The sequence below is a fragment of the Etheostoma spectabile genome, chromosome 13, assembly GCF_008692095.1.
Source record: "Etheostoma spectabile isolate EspeVRDwgs_2016 chromosome 13, UIUC_Espe_1.0, whole genome shotgun sequence".
NCBI lineage: Eukaryota > Metazoa > Chordata > Actinopteri > Perciformes > Percidae > Etheostoma > Etheostoma spectabile.
Window position 1 is genome coordinate 21483816 of NC_045745.1, and position 17682 is coordinate 21501497.

Genomic DNA, 17682 nt, shown 5'->3' on the forward strand with positions numbered 1-17682 from the left:
TGATGTCTTCAGTGATAATCTACAATGTAAATAGTCATGAAATTAAAGGAAACGCATTGAATGAGAAGGTGTGTCCATATATATACACACACACACATACAGTCAGGTCCATAAATATTGGGGACATCAACACAATTCTATGTACCTATCTATACACCACCACAATGGATTTGAAATGAAACGAACAAGATGTGCTTTAACTGAAGACTTTCAGCTTTAATTTGAGGGCATTTACATCCAAATCAGGTGAGCATTGTAGGAATTACAGTTTGTATATGTGCCTCCCATTTTTTAAAGGGACCAAAAGTAATGGGACAGATTAACAATCATAAATCAAACTTTCACTTTTTAATACTTGGTTGCAAATCATTTGCAGTCAATTACAGCCTGAAGTCTGGTGATGCTCTGCCAAGCCTCTACTGCAATTGTCTTCACTTCCTGCTTCAGTTTTGTCTTCAGAAAGTGAAATACGTGCTCAATCAGATTCAGGTAAGGTTATTGACTTGGCCATTGCATAACATTCCAATTCTTTCCCTTAAAAAAACTCTTTGGTTGCTTTCGCAGTATGCTTCGTGTCATTGTCTATCTGCACTGTGAAGCGCCGTTCAATGAGTTTTGAAGCATTTGGCTGAATGTGAGCAGATAATATTGCCCAAAACACTTCAGAATTCATCCTGCTGCTTTTGTCAGCAGTCACATCATCAATAAATACAAAAGAACCAGTCTTGGCCCACGCCATGACACTACCACCACGCTTCACTGATGAGGTGGTATGCTTTGGATCATGAGAAGTTCCTGTCCTTCTCCATACTCTTCGCTTCCCATCAATCTGGTACAAGTTGATCTTTGTCTCAACTGTCCATAGGATGTTGTTCCAGAACTGTGAAGGCTTTTTAGATGTTGTTTGACAAACTCTAATCTGGCTTTCCTGTTTTTGAGGCTCACCAATGGTTTACATCTTGTGGTGAACCCTCTGTATTAACTCTGATGAAGTCTTCTCTTGATTGTTGACTTTGACACACATACTCCTACCTCCTGGAGAGTGTTCTTGATCTGGCCAACTGTTGTGAAGGGTGTTTTCTTCACCAGGGAAAGAATTCTTTGGTCATCCACCACAGTTGTTTTCCGTGGTCTATCGGGTCTTTTGGTGTAGCTGAGCTCACCGGTGCGTTCTTTCTTTTTAAGAATGTTCCAAACAGTTGATTTGGCCACACCTAATGTTTTTGCAATCTCACTGATGGGTTTGTTTAGAATTTTCAGCCCAACGATGGCTTGCTTCACTGATAGTGACAGCTCTTTGGATCTCATATTAAGAGTTGACAGCAACAGATTACAAATGCAAATAGCACACTCGAAATGAACTCTAGACCTTATATCTGCTCCTTGTACATGGGATAATGAGGGAATAACACACACCTGGCCATCGAACAGCTGAGCAGCCAATTGTCCCATTACTTTTAGTCCCTTAAAAAGTGGGAGGCCCATATACAAACTGTTGTAATTCCTACACCTTTCACCTGATTTGGATGTAAATACCCTCAAGTTAAAGCTGAAAGTCTGCAGTTAAAGCACATCTTGTTTGTTTCATTTCAAATCCATTGTGGTGGTGTATTGAGCCAAAAAGATTAGAATTGTGTCAATGTCAAAATATTTATGGACCCAACTATATATATCCAGTATGTATACACACACACAGTATATAAAAAGCATGCATATTTGATTTTGAATTATTTATGCAGCCTATTATTGCTAAAATTAATTATCTTATTATGTAGGAAGTTTCACATTTAAAAACGTTAAATGTAGAGATAAGTGCTTTTTAAAACAATTTGTGAGACAGCACTGCATACTGGAAATATTAAGTATACTTGCAAAAGGGGGAGGCTAATTACTGGAGGGAGATGGGAGTTATGTGAATTATAGTTGTTTGCTCTGGTCTGTGATATTTTGCTGTTTATGAGTAGAATAAATGTGTTGAGCAGTGAGGGGCAGAGCGGCCACTTGACAGAGAAGACACTGCAGTCTGTGGTGGGTGGTGTACTCAGCTCGCAAATGTTTTCTTGCAGTATTCATACCAGTCAGATAATTGTGTCGTCCAGAAATCCTTTTTTCAGCTTTCTCTAATGGTGACCCTGTTGCCCTGCATTTTACCAAGTGTTACAGAAAGGCTGGAACAAATGTAGACAACATGTACACATAAAAGATGAAGGGTGGGGATATCACAAACACAACTTTCGACCATGGATCCACATAAGATAAATACTTTAATAATAGGGGGCTTTAATACATTTTCAATATTCAAATGATAAGAATGGGAATTGGGACCAAAGCAAACAATGACTGTATCCCCACTAACAAGTATTGTCTGTGTAACCAAGCCTAATAAAGCTTTTTTTTCTCTGTGCCATTCAAAAACTACTAAAAACATATCAATTAGTTGCACTGTTGAACTGGGAGACATGCTCTTTCATTTTAATAAACATGGGTACTGTTGTTTTTTGAGATTGTTCTAAACACCGTCCTGCTGCTGGAAAAACTAATGAGTGTACTGAATGTGTACTTATTTACAGCTGATAATAGTCTCTAACAAATTCAGGGTTATTCCTATTTAAGTGACATCTGCAAAAAAACTGACCAACTGCATTAGAAAATTACTGACCCTTTTTTTTTAATTTTAATTTTTAAATAAAACTATATATTTATGGGTAATGCTTTATTTTGTGAGTCCATCTATTGACACTCTACAAGTTGTCAGTAGCTATGAAGTAACATATCAAGAGTGTATCTATTGACATTCAACAACACTGTTTCAACAGACAAGTAACATGCATTCAACTAACTGCCAGCAGACTTTGAGGTGCATTTCAAGCGTTTATCTACAGAGTTTATAAAAAGTGTTAACTGTCAATATGTTATTTGCTACAGGTTATTAACCAGTATGAAAGTCCAATATTCTCTCTATTTTAGCTGTTTTGGTCTCTACCAACTCTCCAGTGAAATATCCGTCTCTTTAGCTGTGAAATACTCCACTATGTTTACCAGCTAATCGCTTACTTTGTCTGTGCTTTGTTTGTACTGAGCAGGTAGTGTGCAGTGGTTAGAGCTTTTTCTCTGATAAAATGATGAGAGCGGGGAGAGTGATACAAAACAGTAACGCTTTTGGCCAGACTGCCAAACAATGAGCTGAAACTCATTATAAATCTCTGTAAAGTTGATAGGAGCTGCAGATCCGCATGTTAACTCTCTGTAGGTTCATCACTACGACCAACCCTTTTCACATTGCACACTGTCATTTGATGCATTGTCATCATAAAAATACTGATTACACAAACTTTAAGAAACCACTCCATGTTAATAAAATAAATAATAATTAAATTGTATAGCCCTTTTAGATTTTGGTTTACAATGTGTATGGCATACACTGTATGCCCCCATGTGACTTCTACAACCACTTAAATCACTTGTACATGTTTCAGTGTGTTAGCAGAAGCATGTTTGTCTGTATGTGCACATTTCAAGGTGAAGGCTAACAGGCTCTCCCACAGGGACCAACAAATGCTTTGAAGCTCCACGGTAAACATACCACTTTGTCTTCCTCTCTTCCTCTCACTCTCTCTTTCTCCTTGTATCTCATTTCCCCAAACCCTGTAAAACAAGATGGACAGTGATAAATTCCAACAGGGAGAGAAAGATAAACGATAGGACAAGTGAAAGATATGGATTGGGTAGATAAAATAACTCCTTCATTGGGGTGAGTCTCAAAGGAATAAATGCAATGTGTGGGCAGGCACTGCTAGCGGTTTACAATCTAGCCTCTAGTAACTGCTTTCTATTATCTATTGAACATTTCCATCTGCAGCTGAGGAATTGTTCCCGCCTGAAATTAAGTCCAACTGAGCTGTCGATTGACCACAGAGGACAAAGTTGCATTGTAAGCTTTGCGAGTTGTCTTTTAATATTGCCAGACCACCCTTTCTTTTCAAATAGTAAAAAATGCTGTTTCCGTTTTTCCCCTGGTTGCCTCACAAAGTGACTCACTGCCTCTTGGTAGTTTGCGGAATTACCAGTTTTATAATGTAGCTGTAATTGTGCTTTTCACGGTCAGCAATATGAAAGAAGGTTTGAAGTGAGAGCAGCTACAGTAACTGAAGAGTAATAGAAGAACGTGCTTTAGGAGAATGAAACTACAAATTTGCTGTGGTTAACAACATGGTGGTCGATAAGTCTCATCATGTTACCCTTCAGAAGCAAAAAGGGGAGATGGGAGATGGGCTGCTTGAGGTGGAGGGTTGGGTTATGTGTGTGTGTGTGTGTGTGTGTATGTGTGTGTGTGTGTGTGTGTGTGTGTGTGTGTGTGTGTGTGTGTGTGTGTGTGTGTGTGTGTGTGTGTGTGTGATATGTACGAATGTATGAAGAGGGAAAGCAGAGTAGGGAGTGGACCTTTCAGCTGAAAAGGTCGTCCAAATAGCTTCAATTTTCAGGCTAATCAGAGAGGGACGAGGTGGACACTAATCGGCTGGTCAGAAACTTGGGAAAGGTCAGTGAAAGGTTATAGAGATCACAGCGACCCGGCACAGATCACCTGTCCATCATTTCTGCGAATGACCTATCCTTGCAAGGTGAGCAAGAGAGCGAGACAGAGACGAGTTATTATATGTCTTGTGTTGCATACATTTTGCTTAGGTGAGACCAACACAACATTTATTTTAAATAGGCACAGTTCACCTGGTCAAGAAAGAAATTAGCCTCACAAGAGCAGATAACAAGAAGTAGAGCAAGTAATTTATAGCAGCGATGCAGGGAGGCTGGAACGATGGATGGGAGGGCAAAGGAAAAAAAATAGGTTTGTAATCAAATAAATCCAGAACACAGTCTAAAGTCAAATAACATGCTGGAAAAAACTGAGCACAACATAATTCCATAAAATACATATATAGAATATACATATTCATATATAGATAACAAATTGCTTATTTGTAGAATCCAACAGATTAAAGGAAACCTAATGTGAGACAGACAAATTGAGAGAATTGTTGATATTGATTGAAATCTGAAACAAGATCCCTGATGACCTCTTTTACCTCTATAATACAGTACTTTATCAATACAAGCAATAGTTCATGAGGTATATGCCACATTTCTCTCACAGAAATAATAAATATACCTGGATGTGTAACAGAATCAGATTTTTCACAGTATTTACTAAAGATTTTAATGGTTTTAGCTACCAACCAGTTTTAATCAGGGAATACCATCCCCAAACAATGGTTGGTTACCTGCCAAAGTTACCAGTAAGTAGAAAAGACTAAACAACATTTGGCAGATGAGAGACTGGATGGACAGATGGTGTCTGACAGGTGTTTACATCAAAACCAGGAAGAGACCATATTTGGATGAAGAATGTCAGACAGACATGAAACTTGGTTTGAAGTAAATTTATTCACTCTATAATGTTGCATAACTGCAGATCTCATATTGATTGAAAATAGCTGTTGACAAGAGGTGTAGATGTTATGAATAAATGGATGAGATTATTTGTTTGTTTTTATTTGAGAAGCACTTTTTTGACACTTAACTGTCAGGTACTAATGAGTGGAAGATCCCCTCCAGACATGTTTTGAGACATTAAATGCTTTGAATAACAATTAGTATCTGATATTCTTAAAAGCATGTTTACTCATTCATCATCACTGAACAATCCAGACTCTAATGAATATGCCAATATTGTTAATTTCAAAGGTTTAACTACTGGACTCAAGAGTTCTCCTACTTTACTGAAAAGTATGGTCTAAGCGTATGTGTACTGAAAGTTTCAAATTCCCACATCACACATAAGTTACATGTTGAACAAGAAAGGATGGGCTTTAAAACTATAGTTGTACTGTTACAACATCATGCTCGTACATGTTAAACTGAGATCTAAGAAGAGCACAGAGATACTTTTCCCCTTCAGCAGATGAACCTGGAAACAGCTTAGAGTCAAACTTGGCATCCTTCTGCACAGTGAAGCTCAAACATCCAAGTGAAGATGAGGAGCGGGCTACTTGGGTCCGGTAAGCTCTTTTCTTTCTAACTCCACACCTCTAGAATTCTTTCATTTCCAACCGGTTCAATTACATCACTAGAAGCAATTTATCAGACTTCACGCGGCTCCCTCTGGAGCCACAAAAGGCTTTATACAACTTTTTTCACCTCGTAGTACACCCCAATACATTTTCAGTGTAAAATAATACGCCTCATAGATTAATTATAACATATCATTCTTTCTAGTGTATTCATATTTCATTTCAAAAAGTTAATCATCCTTGATTTACTATTCAACTCTAACCCTGACTACATTTCTAATATTCCAATTCCTATGTGTATCCTACACCTAATCTTAAACATCTATTTACATCAACTTTTCACAAAATTAAGAGTATTGCCAATAGATAGACAATTAGCACATTTTTTTAGTGGCATATTACAATAAATCAATACTAAGTATCAATACTGGACCACCAGGGATTGTTGAAGAATGAATATCAAATATTATATGATACATTAAATCTTCAAATCAGTCATCATCTTAATATCATGAAAATATGCAGATTTCTTCTATTAGGGCCCAAAACTAACATTACTTTCAAATATAAAACTGATGTATTAAACCAAGTATCCAGACCAGTAGCCATACAAATCACTTCTCCTTCCCAATTTGCTCATGATGAGCTGCTGAACTTACAGAACAGATTGTCTTTTTATGGCCCTATAATGCTGAAAATGATTCCAGAGAAGTATTATAATTATAGGGAAACACAGAACATATTTTATGAGGCCATGTTACACTTATTTGTTTCACTTTAGCATAATCAAAATAAATGTGTCATTACTTTTGCCTTACATACTGCAGGTCCATGTTTTATACAATAATCTTCACACATTATTCAGATGCTTTGACCTGCTATTTACAATCGTTTTAAATCTAAAATGTTCAAAGAAACAACACATCATGGGAACCATAAAATAAACAGAGCTGTAGGCTTAATGATGTTAGAGAATTGACTAGAGCACTGGAGAATTGACTGCAACGCTGAACACAAATTATATATATTTATCTTCTTGTACACTAATAAATACTTGGTTGTGTGTCATTTCAACTCAAAATATTAAAAGCTGAGGGTCTCTTGACATGGACTCAAGATTAATTTCCCCAAGATTTTATGATTGTTTCATTAAACACAATCAATTAATTCTGCAGCAAGCTTAAATAGAACAAAACAAAACAAATCACTATAATGCTGCAGCAAACTTGCTATTATTTACTTTCTGTAACAATTATTTTTTGGTGATTGGAAAGTTGTTTGTCCATTTATAGCTGACTTAGCTCTAGGGCAGCTACTCTATGTAAAAGTTGAATTACTTATGAAAGCATGGACTGACACAAGCACTGCACTATATATATATATACACATATATATATACACACACACATATATATATATATATATATACATATATATATATATATATACACATATATATATACACACACATATATATATATATATACATATACAAATATTGGGAGTATAGGGAAACTTTGTGTTCGATATGACCAAATCACTCTAAAGGAAGTCTGTTTTATTGATTAAATATGGAACACATACTTCTAACTGTAGCAATAAAGTTCACTTTCCAGACACACAAAAAAGGGATTTCCAAAACAACTTAAGGTCAGAGAAAGACGGTGTGTGGAAAGGAAAATAGAAATGGGTTGGAAAGATAAGATGAAGCCAATTAAAAAAATAGTTAACGAAAGCAAGAAAGTCAGGCAAAGAGGGAATAGGAAAGGTAACAAACGAGAATGCAAGGCTTTGACACTTCTTCAATTTGGGGGAAGGAACGCGTTGTGGACTACATGTCCTTCCTTAGTGTCAATAAAGCACCAACACACTGTTACCTAGACAGAGCTGTATGTTTCCTGATTTTTCTGAAGACTGTGGGAATATGGTTGATTGACATCGTTTTCACTTTCCTGTTTCGTGGCACCTGTTAGGGTGGATCAACAATTACCGTTGCCATTCTTATTAGCCCCTTGAGGCTGATTTGTGATTTGTGATATTAGACTAGGTATACTAGTGCAGTGCCCGTTGAAAATTCCCAAACCAGTTAATATCCAACTCCACTGTATAGCTTACCACTGACTTACAGTGTAGGCTACGTCTACATCAGAGGAAGACATTGTACTACTGTATTTACCTGACAGAGAACACTGCAGATTCAGAATGTAATCACAAAGAGGGAGAGAGAGAGAGAGAGAGAGAGAGAAAGAGAGAGAGAAAGAGAGAGAGAGAGACAGTGTTGTCTCGTGTCATATGGTCGTTAACAAATTTAACATTTCAGCAGAGGTGTTCATTTCCACATAGGTTTACTGGCTTGATGGTTAACGGCGAAGTATGGATTTGATCCATGCAGGTATTTTGGCAATGGTAATGTTATTAGTGTTGTAAATTAGCAGTAGATTTAATTAACCCAGGGTGAGTCTGATGAAAAGTGCTGTGTCTGCCCGGTTCAGCTCTGAGATTTTCTCGCATTGCACAGCGCTGTGAAGGAATAATCTCAGAGATTACGTTATGTTCTGCCAGCTCACAGCAATTGCAGGAAAAAAGTCAAAGGCTGTAACCCCCCCAGAGCGTGATGCCACTAATAGGCAGGCTATTTTTCTGCCACTTGTTGTCTGTAGCTGGTTGTGCTTTGCATGTGTGTGATTCTGAAACGTCCTTAAATTCGGGAATTGTCTCAGGTTTATTCAAAGTCAAATGCAGTCCAAAGTAGTGCAATTTTGAACACTTTTGTGGGCTTGAGGTGTATGTCACATTTTTGCTGCCAAAGCTCCACTGCTTCTTGGTTCTCAATGTGACCAAATGGTAAACAAGCACGTCTGTCTTAAAATAGATGATCAAATAATTGAATGAGTAAATGGCACTAAATTCCTCGGAGTCTATATTGATGAATATTTAAATTTCAAATGCCATATTGATCACCTAACCAAATCTAAATATGTTGGACTATTTTTTTTAAAGTAAGACATTTACTTCCACACTCTACACTCTCTCACCTTATATAAAACTTTGTTTGAACCTCATTTAAACTATTGTAATACTATATGGTGTAACACTTTTCCTAGCCACTTGACTAGCCATTTAGGCCTGGCAAACCCGGTTCCTTTTAAGGATTCAGGTTATTTTTAATCACTCACTAAACTGAACCGGGTTGTGCGAGTCACTTGAGTCAATATTGCTAAGGGCAAGCCAAGGCGAGCTTACAATGTTATGGACCGTCTGGGGAACCTACTACATGTATACACCAAACTTACAGTAGGCCTAGCTAGGCTATGTGCGGAACATTGTATGTCATTTCAGAAGTGAAAAATGTATTGTTGTATTGTTTGCTTTACTCTGAGCTCGAGCAGAAACTTCGCTCATCTGAATCAAATCCACTCATGACAATGTAGCCGGCTGATTCGCGGGATTCACTGACTCGAGCAAGGATCGACAACTCACAATTCACCGAGGACTCATGAGTCATTGCGGGCTCGTGAGTTGTCTGTGAGGTGAGTTGAGCCCGAGCCACGAGCCCGAGCCACGAGCCCCGAGCCGCAAGCCGTGAGCGGCGAGCTTACATTGTTTCGGACTGTCTACTTGAAGTATACACCAAACCTACAGTAGACCTAGCTGGGCTAAGTGCAGAACATTGTATGCTATTTCAGAAGTGAAAGAATGGCTTTTGTTTTGTTGATTTGCTTTACTCTGAGCTCAAGAAGAGACTTCACTTGCTCGTCTGAATCAGATCCACTCATAGCTAGATTCGTTGGATTCACTGACTCTGCAGTCACCGAGGACTCGCGAGTCATCGAGGGCTCGTGAGTTCTCGAGTGACTCCCATGGTCTGTGAGTGGTCTAATGAGTCAACATAATTGAAAACTCCTGTGTTGGTGTGCATAGCCTTTACCAAAGCTTGCAAAGTTCATTTAAAATATGTGAGGACATCTCCTTTCAACAATAACATTTTTTCAACAATTATTTGTACAGTTAGCTACAGTTCATACATTTAACCGAATAGTTTTGCTCTGTGTAAAGGTCTGTATTCAAGTTCTCTTTGGTCCTTAGTTCATGGTATTGGTGAGCAGATGCGCCGTCCATAATTTTTGATCCAGTACTTTGTGGCCATTAGTGTTTCTACACAAGGGTGCATACACTTTGTGTTATTTTTAAATGCATCTACATATCCGCAGATATCCAGGAACAAGACTACAGCCACGCAACAGTGCTTTGAACCACATTTTCACAATGAAAATGCTAGCACGCTGATGTTAGCAGGTGTAATATTTACCACGTTCATCATCTTGTTTTAGCATGTTAGCCTGCTAACAAAAGCTAATTAGCAATAAACAGCTGTGTCTGATGGGAATATTATTAGTTTTTCAAATATTTAGACATCAATATATTGGACAAATTCAAAATTGAACCTGATGGTGGCACCAGATGAATAGTTAAGGTAACAAAAAGTTATAACAATTCATCTGGAGTTGGACATTAAGGTCTTTACAAACTTTTACAGCAGTACATTTGGTATTTGTTGAGATACTTTACTCAAAGATACAGAGAAACCTTATAGGTAACACTAGAAGAAAGGTCAGAGTCGTAAGCTTCTTCCATGGCTATCCATCTAATAGTTGAGATATTTCATTTGGGACCTAAATAGAGCCATGCCACCAGCATGGCTAAAAACTGAGAGACAATTGAGCCACAGCAGGCAACTAAATAATCCAGTGCCCAAAGTAAACATTTGGCTGGTGACATAGTGGAGATTGTAGACGCTAAAATGCCTGATACTTTTCTCTGAAATTAATACCAAGCGGAAACTTAAAAAATGAAACCAATGCAGAAGTGCCAAAAACTGCAGTTCAGTTTATCGTGTAGCCACACCTATGGGTGACGTCTCAGAGACCATGTCCATATTTGAAAGTCTATGGTGGAGACCAACATGGTGGTAAAAGAAAACTGAATATAGGACTTAACAGTCCTAATCAGGTAGACAGACAACTAACACTAAGCTATGAATCTTGCATTTACCTTCTATTAAATTATACATTCTATAAAAGCTTCTTTTGTATGTGTGTTTGACCAAATATGAGAGAGTTTTGGCATTGCAGAGACGGATGCTATCTTACAAGACATCATAGTTGGTAACCACCAGTGAGATTTTTCCAAATTGTTCTTGCTTTTTTGCTTTCTTGTCAGCATACATTCTGAGGAAAGTCAATCTAAATATGAAGTGGGCAAGAAGACTTAATGGACGGTTCAAAAGAAGTGGAACATCAGGATTAATGACAGCAAGCAGTCAATTGATGAGGAAATTGACATAAACCAATCAATCCACCTCGACATGCATCCCTTCCCAATATAAATTACATGTGCAGCCCAGCACAGGAACAACACACAATCCTGCAGATGCACACCAGTCACATCACACACTAATACATTTCATTTACATGTTTACTTAAATTTCCATTTTGTTTTCTACAGTTAGTCACTTTAAAAAAAAAAAAATATGCATGGTTTGTATCTAATGTGCAGTAAAAATATTAATGCTAAAATAAGAACAATTTTGAATTCTGAAGAAACAAAGAAAGAGAAAAACTAACTGGTAGAGGTGAAAACAGAGGCAAGGAATAAATTCTGGATTATAAAACCTTTTTGTCACAATTTAAAACACAATAAAACCACTCAACAACAGAGACAAACACAATGTGAGAGAGAGCGACCAGACAGGGGGCATAAAGACTGGACAATGCACAAAGACAAACCTGGCAGCAGAAACAAGACAGGATGCGTCAGTTCTGCCCTCAAAATGAGATGGCAGAAAAACAGTTTCTGCTCGTAGCAAATATGATACAGAAAGGGACCAAATTCTTCATGAAAATACAATTTTAATTTAAAGAGAACAGGGCCTCTTCTGGCCAAATTAAAAATGCAGTGCCTTGTGGAAGAGAAAACCTCCCCAGAGACAGCTAAATATATCAGCACATGCCACAACCAAGAGAAAACCCATTTTGAGAAACCCATTAAAAACTGTAATTACTCAACATAGCTTTCATGTCTCCTTGCATGATGGTAATGATTTTGTTAAAATGTTCTGTTAGACATTCACACAAATACACAATCAGGAACATTCAACATCACTCAAATTACAGTTAATAATTGCCTAGGCAGTTTCATAGGAAAGTCCGATAAATTTTAAAACAGGAGATGAAAACTGGAGAAAAGTGGGAAAGATACTATAGATTGAGAAAGCAATCTCCCAATTAATTTTAGTTGCTGTTTAGCACTGAACAGACAACACAGAGTGGCAGCGACAATATCACCTGAGTACCATGAGAAACCAGAAACTGAGAAAGACACATCTGAGTGACTACCACCTGGCCATTCAGAATGGTGGACACAGACAAACCTGGCAACCCAGAGAAAACACATGTGTCAGTTCTGTCAACAAAAGAAATAAAGACAAAGAAACACTTCCTGCTTCACTGCAGTCTGTATAAAACATAAAAACGAAGTTCTCTACCAAAATAAAAATTAGGGTAAAAACAAGATTTTGACAAACTCTCGGGGAAAACCAAATGTATATTTACTTAGGGGAAAATTACCATAGAAACGGTCTGAGAGAATAATAAAGTAAAAGTATAGAATAAAAGTTGTGTTGTAAAAAGTACAATATATTATATTGCATATGTAGCCTATTATCTTTTCTCATTTTTTCCTTTAATTGTGTTAAACCATCTTGTAATTTGCAAGCCATTTATTGTCTTTTCCTCTAAGTGTCTGATTCTAAATTATTATACCGGAATTTTAAACCTTGCACAACAGGCTTTGGCAATACTGTAACCTACTTAATTTAATTGTGCCAATAAAGCTATTTTGAATGTAAGACAGGGAGACAGAGAGTGATGGCAAAGAAGATAAAGAAGAAAGGAAAAGCACTAACTGAATTGTATTTCAGGGTTTGTTAATATTGTGTATACAACATTCAAGCCCATAGCTCGCTGAATTGTTGAAATTAAATTGAATTGGAACGGTAGACACTTGGACATAAGTGGATGAGAGGATTCAATAAATGATAACAAGGAGACTGTTAATATGAGAGCTATAACTGCTTCATCAACATCTATGCTTCTTGCCTGCCAATAAAACATAGCCGAAAGAGAGAGAGAGAGAGAGAGCTTTCATCAGTCACATCTCGCTGTGGGAGGGGGGTTGAAGCAGCTGCCTCGGAGCTCTCTGGTAACGGAGACAGTAGACGGCACTGACGATCCCCACGCAGCACAGTTTACTCCACCTGACTTGCATGAAGACGTAAAAGAACTTCCCTCTGTTTTTTTTGGGGCGGTTTTCAATCTGCTCTTGACAGCACATTTCTCTTAAATTCGGGCATCAAATAAATTAATAATGCATGTTAATGATTTATAAACACCAGATGGCGGTGAGTTAAAATTTCTCCATAACACATTTCTCCTGGGACGGAACGAGGTGTTCTTCGCCTATTTAATACCAAGTGCGGACTAGAAAACTTCGTTTCTACCGGTGGCGGACCTTCTTTCGTCTTTAATTTTATCAAACATCATCCATCCGATCCCCTTCTCCTCCACCACCTCCTCCTCCAACCGTCTTCACTTGATGAAACAACAGCCACCTCGGAGACAAGACAGCCTGCCTTCCAGCGGTCAAAGGGAATCAAAATAACACTTTAGCAACCAGCAGCACAGGATTGGACCCCCACAAGGATGCTACTCCAGCACAGACACCACTAGACGCTCCAAACAGCCGCTGCCAACATGTTTAGGCGAGGTAAGAGAAAGAGGAATTCACTTGTTTTTATTGCTGAAGGTGTGGAGCGCGCGCGCGCATGTGCGTGCGTGCGTGTGTGTGTGTGTGTGTACGCGTGTTTGTGTTTGTTTCTTTAAGTTGGTACAAATTCTTGGGAGCGTTCTTTATTTTTAAATTACGGCTAAATGGAGTCGCAGAGAAGCTGCCTAAGCATTTTACCAATTGTGTTTTATTCACGCTGGCAGCCGGGAATGGAGAGGCAATTAAATATTTATCCACTTCATGTACAAAATATTCTTAAAATAGCGAACCGCTGCCGCACTGCAGTTTGTAGGACCTGCCTGCACGAGGATGGCTAGTGATGTTGCTGCGCGCGCCAGTGTGCCTGACTGAGAAATAAAAAGAGAGAGCGCGAGCAGGAGATTGTTAGGAAGAGTTCCCAGTTGTTTTATTTGTAAAAGTTGCACCTGTTTGGAAACTTTGCGTGCGCTCACCTATGGCATGACTGTGCGCGCTTGTGTGTGCGTGTGTGGTTCCATTGGCGTGACAACCTTGCTGTTTACTATCACACTGACACGCGGCTGTTTTGTGGTGAGAAAAGGTATTCGGTTTTACCACGATGACCTTGCCTGTGGGTGTGTAGCCTATGTGTTGACAGGGAGGCTCCAATCCCACTGTCAGCCTTCTTTTCTGTGCATGCATGTGAGTGTGACAAAGAGGAGGTCTAACATTACTAAGTATGAAATGACAAATTAGCGCACACAGCCTCACACACACACACACACACACACACACACACACACACACACACACACACACACACACACACACACACACACACACACACACACACACACACACACACACACAGTTTAAAGAGAAGTATTTGTGGAGTGGTGACTCATCTGCCAATCCCCCCAAAAAAAATAAATAAATAAAATTTAAGATTGTTAGGCTACTGCTTTGTGATGAGTGTAGTACACCGCTGACTGAACACTGAGAACATAATAGAAAAACATTCTTTAATAGAGACGCTGGAAGTCTGTCATTTGTCATATTAATACAGCCCAACTCAGAGAAGGGAAACAACACACATACATACTGTATATGCACATCATTATCTATTAGCTCATTTGGTTGGCCCGAGTCGGGGCACAAGCTGGGCGATCTCCTCATTAAGGATGGGACCTAATGGGCTTGACAGAGGGCTGATTAGTGCTGTCATTGTATGTGTGTATTTACTGCATGATAGAGCAAAAGAAAGACAGATAGAGCTTGCTGGCTAGAGGCAGACAAGCTTTAATTTTAATCTTACTGTAATTTTAGAGGGATAGCACCCACCCACACACACACACACACACACACACACACACACACACACACACACACACACACACACACACACACAGGTGATGGCTGATGCGTTTGCTTTGTATCGCCTTCTACAAATATGTGGCTGTCAGTAAAAATAATAACATTCAGAGTAATTGTGCAGTCTGCCTGAGATACAGTTATCTATGTCTGTCACCTTTACCCACAGTATCTCACTGTGGTGGGATAAAACAAGAGAGCGAGCATGAGGAGAAGCAGGATAAGTGTTTTTGTGTAATGAAAACTCCCTCTCTTTCTCTTTGTCTGTCTCTTGTTCTTTCTCTATCTCGCTGCTTGGCCAGTTTCTGCTGCCAGCTTCAGTCTGAGAGGAGAGAGGCCTGGCAGGCTGATTGGCTGCTAACTGGCTGGTTTGGGAGGCTGCCGAAGCTTTGTTTCCCAGCTTATTTGAAGCTGGATTTGTTTCCCTCACTTGACTTTGCCTCTGTCTCCAACTTTGTCTCTCTCTTTGTCTACAGCTTTTCACAGTCATGTGCACACTGACACTGTGTGAACAAAACACATGCCAAACCTTAAAATGAGTCATGAAAGGAAAAGCTCTTTGATTACTGTAAGACACACATGAAAGGTGATCAATAAAGCCCATGATTGTTTTGATACTGATTTTACCAAAGCTAAGCACTATTCATCTGATTTTGTTTTCCTTTAGCTTTTTAGCACATCTAATACACAATTTCAAGCACAAGTTAGCCCATGATTCATTTGGAAAACACCCTCATTCAGTGCAACGTGCAAACCCTCACAAGCAGAGCTGATCAGAAGTCAGAACGTGTGGATGAATTTAAGAGTAAACATGAGTGTGGATCAGACAAATTGACTGTAATTGATCAATACAAATACCTTTCTTAGGATTTGAAAGCAAAGCAGGCTTTTTTTTAAATAATTGGACATATGCAGTGTACCATCATACTCTTCATCACCTCCTACATCCTTCTACTTTCAAACAAGAACATGATCTTGTGGCAAATGTTTTTAGAATATAATATACATTAAAATGTATGGCATCATTTAGAGGCCTTCTGGAGAGCTGAGAGTATTTGTTAGGTAAGCAAACTGCTATCCTCTCGAATTAAATTGTTTAGGAGTTTTCAGAAATACTGTAGCTAAGATTCAAAACTTATAATAAACATATACAATTATTTGCAAAATGGGCTATGGAAATACATATAGTGATATATATGTATAAATATTGTTGATTTAATTCAGAAAGATGATGATTCTCATTCAAGTTCTGGCCTTACTATAATAGCTTCTGTTTTTCTAGATTTCCAAGCAGATTTATGGACATTTATTTGAAATTATCACCAGAGATAATGACACGTGTCTCATGTCTGTATTCAGATTTGATTGAGTTATAACGGTATATTTTCCTCATGTCTTTCCCTCAGTGCCCCTCCATCAACCTCTGATCTAAACAATTCATGAGGACGTCAGTAACTGCATAACAGCATATGTCTATGGATATGATGGTGTTTATCTGTCACATTAAGTTTAATTTATATAAGACAGCATGCTTTTTGAGTTTTGTGTTAGCAGTTTGAGTTTGATAAGATAGTTTAACATTTTTGGGGAATAAGAGACCGTTCGGTATTTGTGGAATGGACCACCAGAGCAAAATACGGGAGGGTCATGTCTTTTATTCTTTGTTGAGGGCAGGGTCATCCAACTAGGATGGGACTAGGTGGGAGAGTCACCCAACTTTTGTATTCATGAAAACAGCAACATTTCAAAGTGGCTTGTTTGGTGAATATTTTTACATGTAGCTCCATGTTGCTCTCTCAGTCTCGACCCCCATTGCTAGCAGATGGGTCCCTCCCTGTTTACTCAGCCAGACAATTTGAGCTGTTGCTTTGTAGCGACTGTGCGATTTCCCAAACTGAATAAATCCCGCCTGCACATATAAAAACAAAACTGCTTTGCTAGTTCCATCTTGTTGTAACTAAGACATCTGCTGAAAAAATTATTTTAGTCATTAGCATGATTCTCATATTGTTTAGTTCAAAAACATCCAAAACACCAACGGACAAAAACATAGCGGACCAGATGCGAGCTTTGAAAAGTCGAACCTTGCGGACAGCACAGCACCAGCCAGGAGGGCATGAGACAGGAGGTCTCCAGGCTGCAGCCACACACGACTCAGATATCCTTTTGCGGTATCCCAGTGATTATTTGTGAAATTGTGCAAACGTCAGCCTTTTCAAGGCATTTGAGTAGGAAGGAGTGGTAGCGTAGCTCCCAAATTGACGCTCGTCTGAGAAATGGAGTTTTGGATAGTGTTCAGCTTCGACAGCTTTACCTTTGTTAAAAGATAAAATGTTAGCAATGATGACACAGTGATTAGTGACAATTCTCTCCGACCAATCAGTAGTCTGCAGGTTTTCACGACACCTTTTGGTATCGCCTCAGCTCGCTTGGAACCTCAACT

The 17682-nt window shown here is 38.7% G+C and overlaps 1 protein-coding gene across 1 annotated transcript in view; it reads left to right on the forward strand.

The window, feature by feature from the left end:
* The first annotated feature begins 13281 nt into the window (after positions 1 to 13281).
* The window catches only part of rtn4rl1a (reticulon 4 receptor-like 1a), a 97507-nt gene continuing 93106 nt past the window's right edge, over positions 13282 to 17682 (forward strand). Inside the window, exon 1 of the mRNA XM_032533208.1 lies at positions 13282 to 13889. Within this exon, the coding sequence (XP_032389099.1) occupies positions 13877 to 13889 (13 nt within the window). The 5' untranslated portion in view covers positions 13282 to 13876. The remainder of the gene's footprint in view (positions 13890 to 17682) is intronic.